Raw genomic sequence first — 26,534 nt, forward strand, 5'->3', positions numbered from 1 at the left:
TAGAATGAAAGAGAGAGGTGGAGAGATGGAGAATGAAAGAGAGCGGTGGAGAGATGGTGAATAAAAGAGAGGCGGAGAGATCGAGAATGAAAGAGAGCGGTGGAGAGATCTAGAATGAAAGAGAGGTGGAGAGATCTAGAATGAAAGAGAGGTGGAGAGATCTAGAATGAAAGAGAGAGGTGGAGAGATCGAGAATGAAAGAGAGCGGTGGAGAGATCTAGAATGAAAGAGGGCGGTGGAGAGATGGACAAGGAAAGAGAGCGGTGGAGAGATCTAGAATGAAAGAGGGCGGTGGAGAGATCTAGAATGAAAGAGAGCGGTGGAGAGATCTAGAATGAAAGAGAGAGGTGGAGAGATGGAGAAGGAAAGAGAGCGGTGGAGAGATCTAGAATGAAAGAGAGCGGTGGAGAGATGGAGAATGAAAGAGAGCGGTGGAGAGATCTAGAATGAAAGAGGGCGGTGGAGAGATGGAGAAGGAAAGAGAGAGGTGGAGAGATCTAGAATGAAAGAGAGCGGTGGAGAGATCGAGAATGAAAGAGAGCGGTGGAGAGATCGAGAATGAAAGCGAGAGGTGGAGAGATCGAGAATGAAAGAGAGAGGTGGAGAGATCTAGAATGAAAGAGAGCGGTGGAGAGATCGAGAATGAAAGAGAGCGGTGGAGAGATCTAGAATGAAAGAGAGGTGGAGAGATCTAGAATGAAAGAGAGAGTTGGAGAGATCGAGAATGAAAGAGAGCGGTGGAGAGATCTAGAATGAAAGAGAGGTGGAGAGATCGAGAATGAAAGAGAGAGGTGGAGAGATCTAGAATGAAAGAGAGAGGTGGAGAGATCTAGAATGAAAGAGAGCGGTGGAGAGATCTAGAATGAAAGAGAGAGGTGGAGAGATCTAGAATGAAAGAGAGAGGTGGAGAGATCTAGAATGAAAGAGAGAGGTGGAGAGATCTAGAATGAAAGAGAGCGGTGGAGAGATGGAGAAGGAAAGTGAGAGGTGGAGAGATCTAGAATGAAAGTGAGAGGTGGAGAGATCTAGAATGAAAGAGAGCGGTGGAGAGATGGAGAATGAAAGAGAGAGGTGGAATGAAAGAGAGCGGTGGAGAGATGGTGTAGGAAAGAGAGAGGTGGAGAGATCTAGAATGAAAGAGAGCGGTGGAGAGATCTAGAATGAAAGAGAGAGGTGGAGAGATCTAGAATGAAAGAGAGGTGGAGAGATCTAGAATGAAAGAGAGCGGTGGAGAGATCGAGAATGAAAGAGAGCGGTGGAGAGATCGAGAATGAAAGAGAGAGGTGGAGAGATCGAGAATGAAAGAGAGAGGTGGAGAGATCTAGAATGAAAGAGAGCGGTGGAGAGATGGAGAAGGAAAGTGAGAGGTGGAGAGATCTAGAATGAAAGTGAGAGGTGGAGAGATCTAGAATGAAAGAGAGCGGTGGAGAGATGGAGAATGAAAGAGAGAGGTGGAGAGATCTAGAATGAAAGAGAGCGGTGGAGAGATCTAGAATGAAAGAGAGCGGTGGAGAGATGGTGAATGAAAGAGAGCGGTGGAGAGATCTAGAATGAAAGAGAGGTGGAGAGATCTAGAATGAAAGAGAGCGGTGGAGAGATGGAGAATGAAAGTGAGAGGTGGAGAGATCTAGAATGAAAGAGAGGTGGAGAGATCTAGAATGAAAGAGAGCGGTGGAGAGATCGAGAATGAAAGAGAGCGGTGGAGAGATTGAGAATGAAAGAGAGAGGTGGAGAGATCTAGAATGAAAGCGAGAGGTGGAGAGATCGAGAATGAAAGAGAGAGGTGGAGAGATCGAGAATGAGAGGTGGAGAGATCTAGAATGAAAGAGAGAGGTGGAGAGATCGAGAATGAAAGAGAGAGGTGGAGAGATCTAGAATGAAAGAGAGAAAGAGAAAGTGGAGAGAGAGAGAAGCAATAGAGAAAAGGGGGAGGGCTGCACTAGGCTGCACTGATCTAATAACATGGGCTCCTGGTGAGGCAGGGATTCTCTCAGCCTGTTGACACCATGTCAGACCCAGCCATTACTACCAACTCTCTTGAGGTGAGAGAGCGAGAGCGAGCAGACATAGCAGAGCAGAGAAACAGAGAGAGGGAAGGAGGGAAGAAAAGGACAGAGTATGGAAAAGAGTGAAGAACACAGAGGAGATGTGGAGAGAAACAGGGGTACTTGAGGAAGGGATCATGTGACTCACCGGTTATATTCCGCCCCTCGAAATAAATTCAGTGGATTTCGCCATACTTTACATTCTGAGGGAACAAGAGGAGAAAGACAGTGTTCGGGATGGTTTGTAGGCATATCCGACAAAGTAGACTCCTAAATGTACTTCTGAGCAAGTTAGGGATCAAGTGTACATCATGAAATTCCTATACTAAATTACACTACAATAAGGCAACTTCATAGCTTCTGTAATCTTCAGGTCAGTACTACCAGACTGCATCCCAAATCCACAGGTCTTCATCACTAGCCAGTCCATCTTAAAATCCCCCTCCTTTCCCCAGACATGGGGATTACAACAGCAAATCATTCTAAAGCAATTTCAGTGATTCAACACAGCTCAGATAATCCCTTTTCACTCAATGAAAACAAAAACACACACTGGATTTGTCAGTGGTGTTGGAGCGAACGATAAGGCAATAAGGTACTAAATGCTTTAGTTGTTTGTAGTAGGCCTAAATGCTCTAATGTGTAGGCAGATTCTCTATCTGTTATCTCTATTAATGAGCTGGGCTGTCTTTTCTTCTACCAACAAGGCCCCCACAAATGATGCAGCGCCACCCCTTGGGATATCAGATGTGACTAAGAAATTTAAGTTAATTACTATAGTTTCCGCCTTGGGCCAATCAGTGTCATTATGCAAATGCCGGATCTCTATGGCAAGACGCATCATTCACCCAAGTTCTCTCAAAATCGTCCCAGTGCTGTCTGAGATATCGCGTGGGACTAACGTACGGACGGAGACAGATCCACAGTCCCCTCCCCGATATCATCTTGGGGGACAACAATATACTCCATCTGGCTTTAGTAAACCACAGGGTCTCAGGCCACTTCACTGAGGAGCTGGGTCACTAACAGTAAACACTAGGCTTATCCTAGTTTGTAAATGCTCCATCTAGTTAACGCTCTATACCTAGTACATGCTCTATATATGTAGTGAATGCTCTACCCATATAGTAAATCTCGGAGTCTTACCAGACACACTCTGTCGGTTGGAGTCTGTGTCTCCGTTACTGCTGTTGGAGTTGGTTGGGGAGCTGTTGTCCACGCCGCCCAGCAGAGGGCGCAGGTGGCTCACTGACACCTGCTCGATGAAGGAAGTACCGTACTTCCTGAAGTACCACCACTCAAATATCTGACAGGAGACCAACATGAGGCAGTTGATACAGGGAGGATTCAGTAGGGTCAGGGCCATAGAGAAACAATATGTGACTGTATAATTGGTATGACTGATCTATTCCAAAAACGGTCTTTAGGGCCGTGTCGAATTAGTTGAATGTCCTTTGGGTTACATCACTCATACCACTGATAGGTTTGATAGGACTGTCTTCGACTTAGAGGGTCTTTGATTTTTGGTATTATGCCACTAAGTGCAATGTAACACAGGCTAGCACAGGATTTCTCCTTTCTGAAGAGCCCTAATGCTCTTAAAATATGAAAGTAAAACCATCTGCACAAAGATGTGCACACTTTCTTACATGTTCTCTTTTAGCATTGCCCAATCAAGACAGGGCCCAATACGCAACTCTATTTCAACACTGGCTGACACACACACACAATCCTTGACTGTTTATATCTGGAAAGTCATCCACAACTGGTATTGCCTTGTCTACATTACTTCTAGTCCTGGTGATACAGTAATGCCCTATTACCTAACCATCTTAGTCTCTGTATTTTAACACATCACAGTCCAGGCACATATAATCTCATCTCTACTGTAATTATTCATAGGACACAATGAAGGCTTAAGAGCCCTATGAGACTCATCGTCGTTACCAGGCAACTAAACAAACTGGCCAACCCACAGAGAGGAATGAGGTTCGCTAGTTAAAGCTACCGTACCTCTCTTATTTTTTAGTTTTCATTTTCTTTGGAAGAAAGACCCTTGTAGCACAGTTCACTCTCACCATACAACAGACACACAAGGCTCAACTTGGTGGTCCTGTGTGGCTCAGTGGGTAAGACCAGTGTTGGGGGATCAATTCCCACTGGCATCACACAATACTTAAGTGTAGTGTAGGCTATGCACTCCCTGTACTGCAAATATCTTGCTTTGGATACAAATCTTCTGCTAAATGGCATAGATCATCATATACTAAAATGTATGCACTCACTGGACTGTAAGCGGAGAGGAAGAGGCACAGCAAGAGGGTTTACTCCACCCAAAATCTGTCAAATTTTTGTATGGAGGTCAATGACAGCGTGTTGAATTTGGCCAACAAAAATGTAATTGCTAAGTGCGGTATATTTGATTGATTGATTAATTGTTAGGTTGTTATGAAAGCACTTATATAAAAGGGGACACGTGGCATTTTGGCAAAGTCGACGATTATATAAGCCAGGGGTTCCCGTTGTTGACATGTACATCTGCCCTCTCATTGGCTAGAATGGTCCTGATCTCTCCTCCTCCCACCTGCCTTCCATCTTTGAGGACATGCATTTGCATTGTTAGAGCGGTCACTCAAATATCTTATCAATATAATAGAATCATTTGATCTAAGTCGCTTTGGATAAATGTGCTAAATGTCATAATATGAATATAATATCATCAACTTACCAGTATGAGTCCTGATATCAAGGAGGATGTCCCAGTCAGAGCCACGTAGAATTTGGGGGTCAGGGTGTTCAGAAACATGCTTACTGTAGAGGAGACAGAAAAACACAGCATTGTTAGTGTTACACACACCACCATGGCATTAGCAACAATAGAGCTACAATGATTACCCCCAGTGGCATCAACCACATTAGCCCATATTACAGGAATTCAAAGGCTTTTATACACAATTCTAATGCACCATGTTTCTCCAAGAACAATCAAAGTCCTGCAACACGGAACAGCAGATATCAGAACAGTGGTTTGAGTTGGTTAAAGTTTGTGTGTCACTCCACAATGATACAAATTATAGATTATTTACAAACCACATTGTGGACCACTCAAAATGAGTTTTGAGACACTAAAAACCATCATAGTCAAACATGGTACAGGTGTAATTTATAATTAATTATATAATCTAAACCAGTGGTTCCCAACAAGGGGTACGAGGACCCCTGGGGGTACTTGGCCTATCCACAGGCGGTACTTGAGAACTCATTAAACCTCAGGCCTACTGGTTAAATGCACACGAGGGGGTACTTCAGGGGAACTCCGGGCAGAGTAAAATTCAGTTGGTGGTACCGGAAAAGGTTGGGAACCACTGATCTATACACAGGTATGCATAAACAATGTATAGATAATCGTCTGAATCAACCGCACACCCAAAGCTGATTTATGAAGGAGGCAAAAGGCAAAATGGAGAAACAGGAAAAAGTCTCTACACACTTCCAGTCAGAGGCAAATGTATTTTAATATAGTGGAGCTTTCCGTCAGTGGACTTTTAGTCAGCTCTGATGAAGGTCGCCTGACTGAAAGCTCAGTTATATACAAAAATTATTAGCATCTTTCCTGGTTCTGGATAAACATTCGGCACTTAAAGAAACATCTGTGTGTTGCGCCGTCACAATGCTTACTCCTACAGATGCGGTCAAATAAAATAGTTATTTGTCACGTGCCGAATACAACAGGTATAGTCAATTCACCCTACCGTGAAATGCTTACTTACAAGCCCTTAACCAACAATGTAATTCAAGAAATAGAGTTAAGAAAATATTTACTAAATAAACTAAAGTCATTTTAAAAATAAAATAACGAGGGGGGGAGTTCAATGTAAATAGTCCCGGTGGCCATTTGATTAATTGTTCAGCAGATTTATGGCTTGGGGATAGAAGCTGTTCAGGAGCTTTATGGACCTAGACTTGGTGTTCTGGTACTGCTTGTCGTGTGGTAGCAAAGAGAACAGTCTATGACTGGGTAGCTGGAGTCTTGGAAAAGTTTTGGGCCTTCCTCTGATACTGCCTAGTATATAGGTCCTGGATGGCAGGAATCTTGGCCCCAGTGATGTACTGGGCCGTACACACTACCCTCTCTAGTGCCTTGCGGTCAGATGCCGAGCAGTTGCCATATCAGGTGGGGATGCAACCAGTCAGGATGCTCTCGATGATCCAGCTGTAGAACTTTGAGGATCTGGGGACCCATGTCAAATGGCAGAAAAGGTGTTGTGCCCTCTTCACAATGGTCTTCGTGTGTTTGGACCATGATAGCTTGTTGGTGATGTGGACACCAAGGAACTTGAAGCTCTCAACCTGCTCCACTACAGCCCTGTCGATGTAAATAGGGGCGTGATCGGCCCTCCTTTTCCTGTAATCCACGATCAGCTCCTTTGTCTTGATCATGTTGAGGGAGATGTTGGTCTCTGCCAGGTCTCTGACCTCCTGCATATAGGCTGTCTCATCGTTGTTGGTAATCAGGCTGTTGGTGACCACTGTTATGTCGTCAGAAAACTTAATGATGGTGATGGAGTCGTGGTCAGCCATGCAGTCGTGGGTGAACAGGGAGTACAGGAGGGAACTAAGCACGCACCCCTAAGGGGCCCCCGTGTTGAGGATCATCGTGGCAGATGTGTTGTTGCCTAGCCTTACCACCAGGGGCAGTCCGTCAGGAAGTCCAGTATCTAGTTGCAGAGGGTTGAGTGCACATCCTGGAGTGCACATCCTGGTAATCCATCTGGCTTCGCGGCCTTGTGAATGTTGACCTGTTTAAAGATCTTGCTCACATCGGCTACGGAGAATGTGATCACACAGTTGTCCGGAACATAAAGGGATTTCTTATAAGCTTCTGGATTGGTGTCCCACTCCTTGAAAGCGGCAGTTCTAGCCTTTAGCTCAGTGCGTCTGTTGCCTGTAATCCATGGCTTTTGGTTGGGATATGTACGTACTGTCACTGTTGGGATGACGTTGTCGATGCACTTATTGATGAAGCCGGTGACGGAGGTGGTACACTCCTCAATGCTATTGGATGATTCCAGGAACATTTTCCAGTCTTTACTAGCAAAACAGTCCTGTAGCGTAGCATCCGCATCATCAGACCACTTCCGTATTGAGCGAGTCACTGGCACTTCCGGCTTTAGTTTTGGCTTGTAAGCAAGAATTGGGAGGATATAATTATGGTCAGATTTGCCAAATGGAGGGTAAGCTTTGTATGCGTCTCTGTGTGTGGCGTAAAGGTGGTCTAGAGTTTTTTTCCCTCTGGTTACTGGTAGAAATTAGGTAAAACGGATTTAAGCTTGCCTGCATTAAAGTCCCTGACCACTAGGAGTGCCGGATGAGCATTTTTTCTGGATGAGCATTTTCTTGTTTGCTTATGGCCTTAAACCGCTCGTTGAGTGCAGTCTTAGGTGCCAGCATCAGTTTGTGGTGGTAAATAGACGGCTACGGAAAATATAGATGTCTAGATAGTGTGGTCTACAGCTTATCATGAGGTACTCTACCTCAGCCGAGCAATACCTCGAGACTTCTTTAATATTAGACATCGCGTACCAGCTGTTATTGACAAATAGATACACACCCCCACCCTTCGTCTTACCAGACGTAGCTGTTCTGTCCTGCCGATGCATGGAAAACCCAGCCAACTGTATATTATCCGTGTAGTCGTTCAGCCACGACACAGTGAAAAACATAAGATATTACAGTTTTTAATGTCCCGTTGGTAGAATAGTCTTGAACGGAGATCATCCAGTTTATTCTCCAGTAATTGCACATTGGCCAATAGAACAGATGTGGGAGGCGGGTTACCCACTCGCCGACGAATTCTCCCAAGGCACCCCGATCTCCACCCCCTGTATTCAGTCTTTTCTTCATGTGAATGACAGCGATTTGGACCTGGTCTCGGAGAAGCAGCATATCCTTCGCTTCGGAATCATTAAAGATTGTTCAATGTTCTGCTATCCAGAAGCTGTTTTTCGGTCATAAGAGATGGTAGCAGCAACATTATGTACAAAATAATTACAAACAAAAACAAAATATTGCAGTTGGTTAGGGGCCGTAAAACAGCAGCCTTCCCCTCCGGCTCCATTTATGACACCATTGCACTTACAAAAAATAAAAATGGGGTCCTGCGCAGTTGTAAATCAAACAAATAGACCTACACGGGTGAACACCAAATGCTTTTTCAATGTATATTTAGAAGGAAGCATGACCTGTGTAAGGGTGCCAATATATTTGACCGCATCTGTAGCTATCATACACTTGATTAGGGCCAAGTGTATGATACAGCAGGTGACCATATGATCCAATGTCTCATTATTATAATTTTTTATTGTATGTTTGTATATATAGTTATTTTTATTTTTTGTTACGCTCGTCTGTTACTGTCACTTTGTCCTATCGTTGTCTAATATCTTTTCACTTTTGTTTTGAATGTTCTTAATTGGAAAATGCAAAAATAAAATAAAAAACTGCCACAAAAAAAACATAGTTAGGGTAAGTGTATCCTAATACTGGTAACAATCTAGATGTCACCATTATACATGCACATACATTTTAGTTAAAAGGTAGGGCATGAACGGCAACAACACCGGGACACAGTGCCCTTCGTTCCCGCTTGACAAGCAATGCTGTCTGGCAAAGGCATGGGAAGTAGCTGCATAGTATCAGAGTGACAGTCACAGTAAGCACACGCATACGACGCATGAAACAAGAGTACACCCGTCATCAGTACTTTAAAACTGAAAATGTACAATTATTTGGGTAAAACTAACAGTGAAATACGACTAACTTCTCCATCTTAAAAACAGAAGTCCAAACTCTGGCAATACGGAAGCTCACGGTGGTTACGTGGTAAGAAACAGAAGATAAAATAAGAAAACGAAACACAGCTCAATCCGAAATGTCTAACCTATAGCAGAGCACTTGACTCACCCACTTCATTCCACATGCCCATCACTTTCCCTTTGACACCCACTTGTCTACACTCCGGGTCCACACTCCGGGTCCACACTCCGGGTCCACACTCCGGGTCCACACTCCGGGTCCACACTCCGGGTCCACACTCCGGGTCTACACATTGAGCTGCAGCTATCCTCTTCTCAGCTAAGGCCCTATGCAGAACACCCACAACACTACAACTAGATCATCTCATAACGAGGTGGACAGGGCTGCTGTTATCTGTTCGTAGGTTCGGCCTCAATGTGGGATTGTGGGTAATGTAGTATCCAAGGATGTGGTGGTAAAGGAGGACAAACCCCGCTCAACTGCATCCCTGGTAGTGTGGTGTAGCTGTAACAGTTTTAAGCCCTTCTCCTGGGCAGAAAAACCTGTTAACATTCAATCATGTTAACACCACCTAAATGTTCAATTTCCCTTCCGTTGGTTTCAATTCGGCCTAGTTTCAGAGTGGGGGGTGCAAACAGCACTAGGGCCGGCGGCTCATTAGGCTATTTGTAGGAGAAATACTTGTACAGTTATAGTGGGGATAACAGGATGCTATTGGATGCTGCTCCAGAAGGAAGCCGGGTGTTCCTTCTTAGGGAGACGCCAGTTATAGAGCGATCGGCTGGGACAAAGACCCCACTCAGACAGCCCTCCTCTCAACCAGATACACACGCCCATCCTCTACCACAGTAGCAGCTGGGCCCCTATGCCTATTCACCCTTCTGGAGTGGGTCTCCTCTCCTACTGAGAGGGGGGCATTATGGAGGAACCACAGCCCCACAGACCTGACATAGACCACACTATGGGAGAGGCCTGTAGTGTGGCGTATAGGCCTATGTAAAATGTGGTGTTTACTCTACGTTGCTAGAATGTCAATGTTGCAGAACCGGATGCAGAGTCATGTCTGTCTGGCACCTTTAAACATCATAATAGCACAGAGGAAATGAAAAGGTGTGATAAATAAACCTGAACCTGGATGCTCTGTTGAGTTGCATTATGACACTGCAATATCAATACTATAAGGGCTTCACTCGTACTAGTTTAACTGTTGTAAGAGATTGAGAACATTGTAACATCAGTGTAAATATGAGGTAGCATAAATTGGTAATTCATTAAGGCTCGGCTGACCCACCATCATGGTGATACCATGTCTACAGAAAATGTAAACTGGCTTGATAATCAAGACAGCGATTCTAGCAGGGAAAAAACTAAATGTCATTGCAGACCAATAGATACAGTATGTGCCCTTCAGTAAGGACACCCAGGTGACTGCTGATAATGATAATAGAAACTGTTCTGTTCAGAATGATAAATCACACACAGTCAGAAACTACTAGAGCTCTGTGTGGAGTCCATTCGCTATATTCTCCGCTTAGAATGTCCCCCTCTGTGTCACTGTGGTTTGGCTAGTAATGCCCAAATGTTTGGGGTTGCAGAGGCGATTAGCATCCACATCTGTCTCGGCTCGTATGGATGGCTTTTAGGGATGCTCCGCGGCCGCCGCAGCACGGCCCATTTTGTGTTTTAACTACCTATGTGACCTTTTGGGAACACAGGAAGTGGGCTGGGTATCATCTCACCTGTTATGGCAGCCAGGGGAAGGTGAGACACTCGCATGGGTGATGAAGGGTTATGGCCCAATGTAAATGAAATGGTCTGGATAAAATTACTTTCCAAAAGCTGGTGGTTGTATTTATTAGGCACAAAAATGGAATAAAACCGATTGAAACAGGGAGGGATTACCTGGCCAATAAACACTCATTTTTGTTGTCTGTTGCAAAACGTTTTGCTAGTGTTCCCTAACGAATATAACCCTGCATTGAGATCCGTCACTGAGATCCCCACCACATGTTTAATATGGCTCAACCTTATACCAGATAGGGAGCCCTTTGCGTCTTCTTCATTTACCTACTGACACACATTCAGGTTTATTGATAAGACAATGGAGTAGCCTGGTGTTTCTCAGCAACAATGACCAAGCAACAAAAATGACCAAGAACAGAGACAGGTCTCTATTCCCTACAGGCCTTGGTCCAAAACACTGCATTATATAGGGAATATAGTGCCATTGGGGACACAGGACAGGCCTATCTGCCAGGGACACTGGTATTCTAAACTAGCTCTATGGATCCTTATGTACACACAAGCTAGCAGATAACTTCAATGTATGAACACACACACACACACACACACACACACACACACACACACACACACACACACACACACACACACACACACACACACGGGCACAGAGACAAAACAAACACACAAGTGTAAACAAACACACAGTACAGGTTAATGTTTATATGAACAGCCCCTCGGCTCACCCACACACGAGCAAACTGTTGAGTTCAGGAATAGAGACGAACAGTAGTTTCACTCTATGTAGCAACTGTACACTACACTATCAAAAATGTCATTAACCTAGCCTAGCCCAATAGATAACCCAACAGAATAGAGCTCACCATCTCACCCCACTCAAGCTGTGTAAAGAGAAGCTGATGCACACTACGTAGGCTACAACACAGACTCTAGTATAGACTATAACTCACCTTCCATTTCTCTGTGACATCCGCTGTGATGATAGCCAGAGAAACCCACCACAGGAAAATCAAACCACACACAAAGAGCACACAGTGAGTCAAGGCAATAAAACCCAGTCTAAGAGCACACACACACAATGTGCTTGGGGGGGGGGGCCTCAATGCCCTCAGTCTAGCTTCTGTGTACGTGATAGGCAGCTGCTTTTGAGTGACAGCTGGCCAGGCCAATCATAATGCATGACTAGTCTGCCCTCTCTAGTGACACCGTAGAATCAGGAGGGGGTCTGTAACCAGCGGCTCAACCAATCAAAAGCTCCCATTTTAATGTGGGGGTGGGCTGCTCTTTCACCTTCGCATGAAAAGGTAACCATGACAACCCCTCTCAACGACCCTACACAAGACTAGAAGACGTTAGAAGACGTAGCTAGAGAGAGAGAGAGAAAAAGAGTGTGAATTGAAATAGTCTACTCCATTAATGACATGTCTCAACCAGCTCGGAGATGGGATGTTGTCTTTCCGGACCTAATAAAAGACCTGAGTGGTTGAAACATTGTCAATAAACCACGTAGGAGAATAGAATGCAGTGGGTGTGGTTTCACTCTTCATTTATTTAATGAATAAACAAATCCAGCACCTGCTCTGTAATATTTTTCTGTTGCCTTTCTTCCAATAGAGCCTAATAAGAACCTGACAACTGCCAGAGAGCCCAATGTAATTAAATGTCTGATGTGATTGGTCTAAATCATACAGTGGTAGAGTTGTGAAGGAACATGACGAGGAATGTTATGCTTTTGTAAAGAAGATCCCTCTGAACCAACTGCTCTGAGCTTGTCTCGACTTCTTCTCAACAAAATCAACATGCCTTGAAGAGAGATGCTTGAACAACATCAGAGTTGAATGCATTTGCATTTCAAAACACAAAGCGGAACATCTAATACATCGGTGTCCTTGAAAGCTCGCTCACTATCACCAACCTAGCAGTCAACATGAAGAGGGCTCAAGTTGTTTGACTCTTCAAACAGTGGTTCTCATTCCATACTTCATCCACATATCATGGAGGCCACACTTAGTCAGACTGACTTACTGACTGAGGCTCCTGAGGATAAGGGGAACTGCTATAGCTCTGAGGGTGGCTTTGATAGAATCACACCATCAGCTGAAGCCTGAGGGACCAGAGCTTACTGAAGCCGGAGGGACCAGAGCTTACTGAAGCCTGAGGGACCAGAGCTTACTGAAGCCTGAGGGACCAGAGCTTACGGAAACCTGAGGGACCAGAGCTTACTGGAGCCTGAGGGACCAGAGCTTACTGAAGCCTGAGGGACCAGAGCTTACTGAAGCCTGAGGGACCAGAGCTTACTGGAGCCTGAGGGACCAGAGCTTACTTAAGCCTGAGGGACCAGAGCTTACTGAAGCCTGAGGGACCAGAGCTTACTGAAGCATGAGGGACCAGAGCTTACTGAAGCCTGAGGGACCAGAGCTTACTTAAGCCTGAGGGACCAGAGCTTACTGGAGCCTGAGGGACCAGAGCTTACTGAAGCCTGAGGGACCAGAGCTTACTGAAGCCTGAGGGACCAGAGCTTACTGAAGCCTGAGGGACCAGAGCTTACTGGAGAAGTCATTTCCACTGAATAAGAGCGCAACTGGTAAATCCACCTGTTCTGGCAAACTGGCTTTGGATCATAAGAAATTGTACAGGTGTGAGTGCAAACATTATCAAAGTGTGCCTCAATTAAGCAGCAACGTGCTATACTGTAAAAGGTTATTGAAAAGACACTGGTCAGTGACAGGTAAACTTGATCTGGATTGTTTATTACAACAGTAAACACCGTCCAACAAAGCTCTATCTGAACAGGCAGTTAACCCACTGTTCCTAGGCCGTCATTGAAAATAAGAATTTGATCTTAACTGACTTGCCTAGTTAAATAAAGGTTAAAAAATGTTTTTGTTTTTTAAAATCTCAGCAGTCCCTTGAAAAACCATCTAGGCCATTTGTGAATAAATAACAAACACCTTAATATAAAATAAAAACCTTTTTTTTATTTTTATTTTTACTTCCCTCAGGTTCTAGTTACCAACTAAGCTTCTCACTAAAACAAAAATAGCAGTAGTGGGCAGATACCACAGAAACCAGACCCTGAGCCATCCGTTTCTACTGCTCATAGGGCAGGCCGGGTAACCACGGTAACAGAAAGTGACAGCTGGTTGCCGTCAAAGTTATATACGCCGTTATCAAACTTCCAAAACTTCCTGGACTTCAGGAAACAGCAGAGGGAGCACCCCCCTATCCACATCGAAGGGACAGCAGTGGGGAAGGTGGAAAGTTAAGTTCCTTGGCGTACACATCACAGAAAAACTGAAACGGTCCACCCACACATACAGTGTGGTGAAGGCGCAATAGCACCTCTTCAACCTCAGGAGGCTGAAGAAATTTGGCCTGTCACCCAAAACCCTGAGAAACTTTTACAGCTGCACAACCGAGAGCATTCTGTCGGCTGTATCACAGCCTGTCAGCCCTCAACCGCAAGGCTCTCCAGAAGGTAGTGAGGTCTGCACAACGCATCATCAGGGGCAATCTACCTGCCCTCCAGGACACCTACACCACCCGATGTCACAGGAAGGCCAAAAAGATCATCAAGGACATCAACCACCCGAGCCACTGCCTGTTCACCCCGCTAGGTCAGTGCAGGTGCATCAAAGCTGGGACCGAAAGAATGAAAAACAGCTTCTATCTCAAGGCCATCAGACTGCTAAACAACAATCACTAACTTAGAGAGGGTGCTGCCTATACTGAGACCCAATCACTGGCCACTTTAATAAATGGATCACTAGTCACAATACCACTTTAATAAAGGTTTACATATCTTACATTACTCATATCATATGTACAGTGCCTTGCGAAAGTATTCGGCCCCCTTGAACTTTGCGACCTTTTGCCACATTTCAGGCTTCAAACATAAAGATATAAAACTGTATTTTTTTGTGAAGAATCAACAACAAGTGGGACACAATCATGAAGTGGAACGACATTTATTGGATATTTCAAACTTTTTTAACAAATCAAAAACTGAAAAATTGGGCGTGCAAAATTATTCAGCCCCTTTACTTTCAGTGCAGCAAACTCTCTCCAGAAGTTCAGTGAGGATCTCTGAATGATCCAATGTTGACCTAAATGACTAATGATGATAAATACAATCCACCTGTGTGTAATCAAGTCTCTGTATAAATGCACCTGCACTGTGATAGTCTCAGGGGTCTGTTAAAAGCGCAGAGAGCATCATGAAGAACAAGGAACACACCAGGCAGGTCCGAGATACTGTTGTGAAGAAGTTTAAAGCCGGATTTGGATACAAAAAGATTTCCCAAGCTTTAAACATCCCAAGGAGCACTGTGCAAGCGATAATATTGAAATGGAAGGAGTATCAGACCACTGCAAATCTACCAAGACCTGGCCGTCCCTCTAAACTTTCAGCTCATACAAGGAGAAGACTGATCAGAGATGCAGCCAAGAGGCCCATGATCACTCTGGATGAACTGCAGAGATCTACAGCTGAGATGGGAGACTCTGTCCATAGGACAACAATCAGTCGTATATTGCACAAATCTGGCCTTTATGGAAGAGTGGCAAGAAGAAAGCCATTTCTTAAAGATATCCATAAAAAGTGTAGTTTAAAGTTTGCCACAAGCCACCTGGGAGACACACCAAACATGTGGAAGAAGGTGCTCTGGTCAGATGAAACCAAAATTGAACTTTTTGGCAACAATGCAAAACGTTATGTTTGGCGTAAAAGCAACACAGCTGAACACACCATCCCCACTGTCAAACATGGTGGTGGCAGCATCATGGTTTGGGCCTGCTTTTCTTCAGCAGGGACAGGGAAGATGGTTAAAATTGATGGGAAGATGGATGGAGCCAAATACAGGACCAGTCTGGAAGAAAACCTGATGGAGTCTGCAAAAGACCTGAGACTGGGACGGAGATTTGTCTTCCAACAAGACAATGATCCAAAACATAAAGCAAAATCTACAATGGAATGGTTCAAAAATAAACATATCCAGGTGTTAGAATGGCCAAGTCAAAGTCCAGACATGAATCCAATCGAGAATCTGTGGAAAGAACTGAAAACTGCTGTTCACAAATGCTCTTCATCCAACCTCACTGAGCTCGAGCTGTTTTGCAAGGAGGAATGGGAAAAAATGTCAGTCTCTCAATGTGCAAAACTGATAGAGACATACCCCAAGCGACTTACAGCTGTAATCGCAGCAAAAGGTGGCGCTACAAAGTATTAACTTAAGGGGGCTGAATAATTTTGCACGCCCAATTTTTCAGTTTTTGATTTGTTAAAAAAGTTTGAAATATCCAATAAATGTCGTTCCACTTCATGATTGTGTCCCACTTGTTGTTGATTCTTCACAAAAAAATACAGTTTTATATCTTTATGTTTGAAACCTGAAATGTGGCAAAAGGTCGCAAAGTTCAAGGGGGGCGAATACTTTCGCAAGGCACTGTATATACTGTATTTTAAACCATCTATTGCAACTTGGCTATACCGCTCGGCCATCGCTCATCCATATACTTAGATGTACATATTCTCATTCACCCCTTTAGATTTGTGTGTATTAGGTAGTTGATAGGGAATTGTTAGATTACTTGTTAGATACTACTGCACTGTCGGAACTAGAAGCACAAGCATTTCCCTACACTCGCACTAACATCTGCTAACAATGTGTTTGTGACAAACAACATTTGATTTGATGCTGTAAATACCTACCTAAAGCTACACTGCCGAGGCTCAAAGACATAGAATAGACCCATGCGTGGGCTACAGCTGTTTGGACAACAGGCGTCATCAAAAGTCCACAAGTGGTGGAAGTCCCCCACTTCAGTTCTGACTTGCACTTCTTATTGGTAAGTGAAGCATCTACAGGCTAAATGTGAAACATGTCAACAGAAGAATGGAAAAGACACTACAAAGCTAGAGGAGATTGACACACTACACTGCTAGAGGAGATTGACACACTACACTGCTAGAGGAGATTGACACACTACACTGCTAGAGGAGATTGACACACTACACTGCTAGAGGAGATTGACACACTACACTGCTAGAAGAGATTGACACTGCTAGAAGAGATTGACACACTACACTGCTAGAGGAGATTGACACACTACACTGCTAGAGGAGAATGACACACTACACTGCTAGAAGAGATTGACACACTACACTGCTAGAACAGATTGACACACTACACTGCTAGAGGAGATTGACACACTACACTGCTAGAAGAGATTGCCACACTACACTGCTAGAACAGATTGACACACTACACTGCTAGAGGAGATTGACACACTACACTGCTAGAGGAGATTGACACACTACACTGCTAGAACAGATTGACACACTACACTGCTAGAGGAGATTGACACACTACTCTGCTAGAGGAGATTGACACACTACACTGCTAGAGGAGATTGACACACTACACTGCTAGAGGAGATTGACACACTACACTGCTAGAGGAGATTGACACACTACACTGCTAGAGGAGATTGACACACTACAAAGCTAGAGGAGATTGACACACTACACTGCTAGAGGAGATTGACACTGCTAGAGGAGATTGACACACTACACTGCTAGAGGAGATTGACACACTACACTGCTAGAGGAGATTGACACACTACACTGCTAGAGGAGATTGACACACTACACTGCTAGAAGAGATTGACACACTACACTGCTAGAGGAGATTGACACACTACACTGCTAGAAGAGATTGACACACTACACTGCTAGAGGAGATTGACACACTACACTGCTAGAAGAGATTGACACACTACAAAGCTAGAGGAGATTGACACACTACACTGCTAGAGGAGATTGACACTGCTAGAGGAGATTGACACTGCTAGAGGAGATTGACACACTACACTGCTAGAGGAGATTGACACACTACACTGCTAGAGGAGATTGACACACTACACTGCTAGAGGAGATTGACACACTACACTGCTAGAGGAGATTGACACACTACACTGCTAGAGGAGATTGACACACTACACTGCTAGAGGAGATTGACACACTACACTGCTAGAGGAGATTGACACACTACACTGCTAGAGGAGATTGACACACTACAAAGCTAGAGGAGATTGACACACTACACTGCTAGAGGAGATTGACACTGCTAGAGGAGATTGACACACTACACTGCTAGAGGAGATTGACACACTACACTGCTAGAGGAGATTGACACACTACACTGCTAGAGGAGATTGACACACTACACTGCTAGAAGAGATTGACACACTACACTGCTAGAGGAGATTGACACACTACACTGCTAGAAGAGATTGACACACTACACTGCTAGAGGAGATTGACACACTACACTGCTAGAAGAGATTGACAAACTACAAAGCTAGAGGAGATTGACACACTACACTGCTAGAGGAGATTGACACACTACACTGCTAGAGGAGATTGACACTGCTAGAGGAGATTGACACTGCTAGAGGAGATTGACACTGCTAGAGGAGATTGACACACTACACTGCTAGAAGAGATTGACACACTACACTGCTAGAGGAGATTGACACACTACACTGCTAGAGGAGATTGACACTGCTAGAGGAGATTGACACTGCTAGAGGAGATTGACACACTACACTGCTAGAAGAGATTGACACACTACACTGCTAGAGGAGATTGACACTGCTAGAGGAGATTGACACTGCTAGAGGAGATTGACACACTACACTGCTAGAAGAGATTGACACACTACACTGCTAGAGGAGATTGACACACTACACTGCTAGAGGAGATTGACACTGCTAGAGGAGATTGACACTGCTAGAGGAGATTGACACTGCTAGAGGAGATTGACACACTACACTGTGAGAAGAGATTTGACACACTACACTGCTAGAGGAGATTGACACACTACACTGCTAGAAGAGATTGACACACTACACTGCTAGAGGAGATTGACAAACTACACTGCTAGAAGAGATTGACACACTACACTGCTAGAACAGATTGACACACTACACTGCTAGAACAGATTGACACACTACACTGCTAAAAGAGATTTGACATACTACACTGCGAGAAGAGATTGACACTACACTGCTAGAGGAGATTGACACACTACACTGCGAGAAGAGATTGACACACTACACTGCGAGAAGAGATTTGACACACTACACTGCAAGAACAGATTGACACACTACACTGCTAGAGGAGATTGACACACTACACTGCTAGAGGAGATTGACACACTACACTGCTAGAGGAGATTGACACACTACACTGCTAGAGGAGATTGACACACTACACTGCTAGAGGAGATTGACACACTACACTGCTAGAGGAGATTGACACACTACACTGCTAGAACAGATTGACACACTACACTGCTAGAGGAGATTGACACACTACACTGCTAGAAGAGATTGACACACTACACTGCTAGAGGAGATTGACACTGCTAGAGGAGATTGACACACTACACTGCTAGAACAGATTGACACACTACACTGCTAGAGGAGATTGACACACTACAAAGCTAGAGGAGATTGACACACTACACTGCTAGAGGAGATTGACACACTACACTGCTAGAGGAGATTGAAACTGCTAGAGGAGATTGACACTGCTAGAGGAGATTGACACACTACACTGCTAGAGGAGATTGACACACTACACTGCTAGAGGAGATTGACACTGCTAGAGGAGATTGACACTGCTAGAGGAGATTGACACACTACACTGCGAGAAGAGATTTGACACACTACACTGCAAGAACAGATTGACACACTACACTGCTAGAGGAGATTGACACACTACACTGCTAGAGGAGATTGACACACTACACTGCTAGAGGAGATTGACACACTACACTGCTAGAGGAGATTGACACACTACACTGCTAGAGGAGATTGACACACTACACTGCTAGAGGAGATTGACACACTACACTGCTAGAGGAGATTGACACACTACACTGCTAGAACAGATTGACACACTACACTGCTAGAGGAGATTGACACACTACACTGCTAGAGGAGATTGACACACTACACTGCTAGAACAGATTGACACACTACACTGCTAGAGGAGATTGACACACTACACTGCTAGAAGAGATTGACACACTACAAAGCTAGAGGAGATTGACACACTACACTGCTAGAGGAGATTGAAACTGCTAGAGGAGATTGACACTGCTAGAGGAGATTGACACACTACACTGCTAGAAGAGATTGACACACTACACTGCTAGAGGAGATTGACACTGCTAGAGGAGATTGACACACTACACTGCTAGAAGAGATTGACACACTACACTGCTAGAGGAGATTGACACACTACACTGCTAGAGGAGATTGACACTGCTAGAGGAGATTGACACTGCTAGAGGAGATTGACACTGCTAGAGGAGATTGACACACTACACTGCTAGAAGAGATTGACACACTACACTGCTAGAAGAGATTGACACACTACACTGCTAGAGGAGATTGACACACTACACTGCTAGAGGAGATTGACACACTACACTGCTAGAGGAGATTGACACACTACACTGCTAGAAGAGATTGACACACTACACTGCGAGAAGAGATTGACACACAACACTGCGAGAAGAGATTTGACACACTACACTGCTAGAGGAGATTGACACACTACAATGCGAGAAGAGATTTGACACACTACACTGCTAGAGGAGATTGACACTGCTAGAGGAGATAGACACACTACACTGCTAGAAGAGATTGACACACTACACTGCGAGAAGAGATTGACACACTACACTGCGAGAAGAGATTGACACACTACACTGCTAGAGGAGATTGGACACACTACAATGCTAGAAGAGATTGACACACTACAATGCTAGAAGAGATTGACACACTACACTGCGAGAAGAGATTGACACACTACACTGCTAGAGGAGATTGACACACTACACTGCTAGAAGAGATTGACACACTACACTGTGAGAAGAGATTTGACACACTACACTGCTAGAGGAGATTGACACACTACACTGCTAGAAGAGATTGACACTGCTAGAAGAGATTGACACACTACACTGCTAGAGGAGATTGACAAACTACACTGCTAGAAGAGATTGACACACTACACTGCTAGAACAGATTGACACACTACACTGCTAGAACAGATTGACACACTACACTGCTAAAAGAGATTTGACATACTACACTGCGAGAAGAGATTGACACTACACTGCTAGAGGAGATTGACACACTACACTGCGAGAAGAGATTGACACACTACACTGCGAGAAGAGATTTGACACACTACACTGCTAGAACAGATTGACACACTACACTGCTAGAGGAGATTGACACACTACACTGCTAGAGGAGATTGACACACTACACTGCTAGAGGAGATTGACACACTACACTGCTAGAGGAGATTGACACACTACACTGCTAGAGGAGATTGACACACTACACTGCTAGAGGAGATTGACACACTACACTGCTAGAAGAGATTGACACACTACACTGCGAGAAGAGATTGACACACAACACTGCGAGAAGAGATTTGACACACTACACTGCTAGAGGAGATTGACACACTACAATGCGAGAAGAGATTTGACACACTACACTGCTAGAGGAGATTGACACTGCTAGAGGAGATAGACACACTACACTGCTAGAAGAGATTGACACACTACACTGCGAGAAGAGATTGACACACTACACTGCGAGAAGAGATTGACACACTACACTGCTAGAGGAGATTGACACACTACACTGCGAGAAGAGATTTGACACACTACACTGCTAGAGGAGATTGGACACACTACAATGCTAGAAGAGATTGACACACTACAATGCTAGAAGAGATTGACACACTACACTGCGAGAAGAGATTGACACACTACACTGCTAGAGGAGATTGACACACTACACTGCTAGAAGAGATTGACACACTACACTGTGAGAAGAGATTTGACACACTACACTGCTAGAGGAGATTGACACACTACACTGCTAGAAGAGATTGACACTGCTAGAAGAGATTGACACACTACACTGCTAGAGGAGATTGACAAACTACACTGCTAGAAGAGATTGACACACTACACTGCTAGAAGAGATTGACACTGCTAGAAGAGATTGACACACTACACTGCTAGAACAGATTGACACACGACACTGCTAGAACAGATTGACACACTACACTGCTAAAAGAGATTTGACATACTACACTGCGAGAAGAGATTGACACTACACTGCTAGAGGAGATTGACACACTACACTGCGATAAGAGATTGACACACTACACTGCGAGAAGAGATTTGACACACTACACTGCTAGAACAGATTGACACACTACACTGCTAGAGGAGATTGACACACTACACTGCTAGAAGAGATTGACACACTACACTGCTAGAGGAGATTGACACACTACACTGCTAGAGGAGATTGACACACTACACTGCGAGATGAGATTGACACACTACACTGCTAGAGGAGATTGACACACTACACTGCTAGAAGAGATTGACACACTACACTGCGAGAAGAGATTTGACACACTACACTGCTAGAGGAGATTGACACACTACAATGCGAGAAGAGATTTGACACACTACACTGCGAGAAGAGATTGACACACTACACTGCTAGAGGAGATTGACACTGCTAGAGGAGATTGACACACTACACTGCTAGAAGAGATTGACACACTACACTGCTAGAAGAGATTGACACACTACACTGCTAGAGGAGATTGACACACTATACTGCTAGAGGAGATTGACACACTACACTGCTAGAGGAGATTGACACACTACACTGCTAGAAGAGATTGACACACTACACTGCGAGAAGAGATTGACACACTACACTGCTAGGAGAGATTGACACACTACACTGCTAGAGGAGATTGACACACTACACTGCTAGAGGAGATTGACACACTACACTTCTAGAAGAGATTGACACACTACACTGCTAGAAGAGATTGACACACTACACTGCTAGAACAGATTGACACACTACACTGCTAGAGGAGATTGACACACTACACTGCTAGAAGAGATTGACACACTACACTGCTAGAACAGATTGACACACTACACTGCTAGAGGAGATTGACACACTACACTGCTAGAGGAGATTGACACACTACACTGCTAGAACAGATTGACACACTACACTGCTAGAGGAGATTGACACACTACACTGCTAGAGGAGATTGACACACTACAAAGCTAGAGGAGATTGACACACTACACTGCTAGAACATATTGACACACTACACTGCTAGAGGAGATTGACACACTACACTGCTAGAGGAGATTGACACACTACACTGCTAGAGGAGATTGACACACTACACTGCTACAAGAGATTGACACACTACACTGCGAGAAGAGATTGACACTACACTGCGAGAAGAGATTTGACACACTACACTGCTAGAGGAGATTGACACACTACAATGCGAGAAGAGATTTGACACACTACACTGCTAGAAGAGATTGACACACTACACTGCGAGAAGAGATTGACACACTACACTGCGATTGACACACTACACTGCTAGAAGAGATTGACACACTACACTGCTAGAGGAGATTGACACACTACACTGCTAGAACAGATTGACACACTACAAAGCTAGAGGGGATTGACACACTACACTGCTAGAGGAGATTGACACACTACACTGCTAGAGGAGATTGACACACTACACTGCTAGAGGAGATTGACACACTACACTGCTAGAGGAGATTGACACACTACACTGCTAGAGGAGATTGACACACTACACTGCTAGAGGAGATTGACACACTACACTGCTAGAAGAGATTGACACTGCTAGAAGAGATTGACACACTACACTGCTAGAGGAGATTGACACACTACACTGCTAGAACAGATTGACACACTACACTGCTAGAACAGATTGACACACTACACGGCTAGAGGAGATTGACACACTACACTGCTAGAGGAGATTGACACACTACACTGCTAGAAGAGATTGACACACTATACTGCTAGAACAGATTGACACACTACACTGCTAGAGGAGATTGACACACTACACTGCTAGAGGAGATTGACACCCTACACTGCTAGAGGAGATTGACACACTACACTGCTAGAGGAGATTGACACACTACACTGCTAGAGGAGATTGACACACTACACTGCTAGAGGAGATTGACACACTACACTGCTAGAGGAGATTGACACACTACAAAGCTAGAGGAGATTGACACACTACACTGCTAGAACAGATTGACACACTACACTGCTAGAGGAGATTGACACACTACACTGCTAGAACAGATTGACACACTACACTGCTAGAGGAGATTGACACACTACACTGCTAGAGGAGATTGACACACGACACTGCTAGAGGAGATTGACACACTACACTGCTAGAGGAGATTGACACACTACACTGCTAGAGGAGATTGACACACTACACTGCTAGAGGAGATTGACACACTACACTGCTAGAGGAGATTGACACACTACACTGCTAGAGGAGATTGACACGCTACACTGCTAGAGGAGATTGACACACTACAAAACTAGAGGAGATTGACACACTACACTGCTAGAGGAGATTGACACACTACACTGCTAGAGGAGATTGACACACTACACTGCTAGAGGAGATTGACACACTACACTGCTAGAGGAGATTGACACACTACACTGCTAGAGGAGATTGACACACTACACTGCTAGAGGAGATTGACACACTACACTGCTAGAAGAGATTGACACACTACACTGCTAGAGGAGATTGACACACTACACTGCTAGAAGAGATTGACACACTACAAAGCTAGAGGAGATTGACACACTACACTGCTAGAGGAGATTGACACACTACACTGCTAGAGGAGATTGACACACTACATTGCTAGAAGAGATTGACACACTACACTGCGAGAAGAGATTGACACACTACACTGCGAGAAGAGATTTGACACACTACACTGCTAGAGGAGATTGACACACTACAATGCGAGAAGAGATTTGACACACTACACTGCTAGAAGAGATTGACACACTACACTGCGAGAAGAGATTGACACACTACACTGCTAGAGGAGATTGACACTGCTAGAGGAGATTGACACACTACACTGCGAGAAGAGATTTGACACACTACACTGCTAGAGGAGATTGGACACACTACAATGCTAGAAGAGATTGACACACTACAATGCTAGAAGAGATTGACACACTACACTGCGAGAAGAGATTGACACACTACACTGCTAGAGGAGATTGGACACACTACAATGCTAGAAGAGATTGACACACTACAATGCTAGAAGAGATTGACACACTACACTGCTAGAAGAGATTTGACACACTACACTGCTAGAGGAGATTGACACACTACACTGCTAGAAGAGATTGACACTGCTAGAAGAGATTGACACACTACACTGCTAGAAGAGATTGACACACTACACTGCTAGAACAGATTGACACACTACACTGCTAGAACAAATTGACACACTACATTGCTAAAAGAGATTTGACATACTACACTGCGAGAAGAGATTGACACTACACTGCTAGAGGAGATTGACACACTACACTGCGAGAAGAGATTTGACACACTACACTGCTAGAACAGATTGACACACTACACTGCTAGAACAGATTGACACACTACACTGCTAAAAGAGATTTGACATACTACACTGCTAGAGGAGATTGACACACTACACTGCAAGAAGAGACTGACACACTACACTGCTAGGAGAGATTCACACACTACACTGCTAGGAGAGATTGACACACTACACTGCTAGAGGAGATTGACACACTACACTGCTAGAGGAGATTGACACAATACACTGCTAGAAGAGATTGACACTGCTAGAGGAGATTGACACACTACACTGCTAGAAGAGATTGACACACTACACTGCTAGAAGAGATTGACACACTACAGTGCTAGGAGATTGCGATTGCTTCCTATGGCCCTCAAAAGGTTCAAAGCAAACTTATTGTTAGCACTGATACGCGTATTATATTCTCAGTTGAATAAGTATCGTTCATATTGTCAGTATTATATTCTCAGTTGAATAAGCATTGTTCATACAGTTGAAGGTCGTAAATTTACAAACACCTTAGACAAATACATTTAAACTCAGTTTTTCACAATTCTCTGACATTTAATCCTAGTAAAAATTCCCTGTCTTAAGTCAGTTAGGATCACCACTTTATTTTAAGAATGTGAAATGTCAGAATAATAGTAGAGAGAATTACTTATTTCAGCTTTTATTCCTTTCTTCACATTCCCAGTGGGTCAGAAGTTTACATAAACTCAATTAGTATTTGGTAGTAGTGCCTTTAAATTGTTTAACTTGGGTCAAACGTTTTGGGTAGTCTTCCACAAGCTTCCCACAATAAGTTGGGTGAATTTCAAATCAAATCAAATCAATTTTGTCCTGGCCTCCTTGCTCGCGCACGCTTTTTCAGTGGGATTGAAGTCAGGGCTTTGTGAAGGCCACTCAAATACATTGACTTTGATGTCCTCAAGCCATTTTGCCACAACTTTGGAAGTATGCTTGGGGTCCATTGTCCATTTGGAAGACTCATTTGCGACCAAGCTTTAACTTCCTGACTGATGTCTTGAGATGTTGCTTCAATATATCCACATAATCTTCCTCCCTCATGATGCCATCTATTTTGTGAAGTGCACCAGTCCCTCCTGCAGCAAATCACCCCCACAACATGATGCTGCCACCCTCGTGCTTCACGGTTGGGATGGTGTTCTTCGGCTTGCAAGCCTCCCCCTTTTTCCTCCAAACATAACGATAGTCATTATGCCAAACAGTTGTATTTTTGTTTCATCAGACCAGAGGACATTTCTCCAAAAAGTATGATCTTTGTCCCCCATGTGCAGTTGCAAACCATAGTCTGGCTTTT

At 44.2% G+C, this 26,534-nt stretch overlaps 1 protein-coding gene across 6 annotated transcripts in view; it reads right to left on the reverse strand.

The window, feature by feature from the left end:
* The window catches only part of LOC139375080 (suppressor of tumorigenicity 7 protein homolog), a 134,451-nt gene that overhangs the window by 62,521 nt on the left and 45,396 nt on the right, over positions 1-26,534 (reverse strand). For 4 of the 6 annotated variants that reach the window (XM_071116510.1, XM_071116546.1, XM_071116520.1 and 1 more), the window contains exons 2-4: positions 4,774-4,856; positions 3,192-3,351; positions 2,194-2,248 (exon numbers count right to left, since the gene is read on the reverse strand). In XM_071116510.1, the coding sequence (XP_070972611.1) occupies positions 2,194-2,248; positions 3,192-3,351; positions 4,774-4,856 (298 nt within the window). Of the gene's footprint in view, positions 1-2,193; positions 2,249-3,191; positions 3,352-4,773; positions 4,857-11,575; positions 11,710-26,534 lie in introns of those variants that run through there. The other 2 variants (XM_071116529.1, XM_071116537.1) reach the window with 1 other exon arrangement.

The sequence above is a fragment of the Oncorhynchus clarkii genome, chromosome 2 (assembly GCF_045791955.1).
Source record: "Oncorhynchus clarkii lewisi isolate Uvic-CL-2024 chromosome 2, UVic_Ocla_1.0, whole genome shotgun sequence".
NCBI classification, from domain to species: Eukaryota; Metazoa; Chordata; class Actinopteri; order Salmoniformes; family Salmonidae; genus Oncorhynchus; species Oncorhynchus clarkii.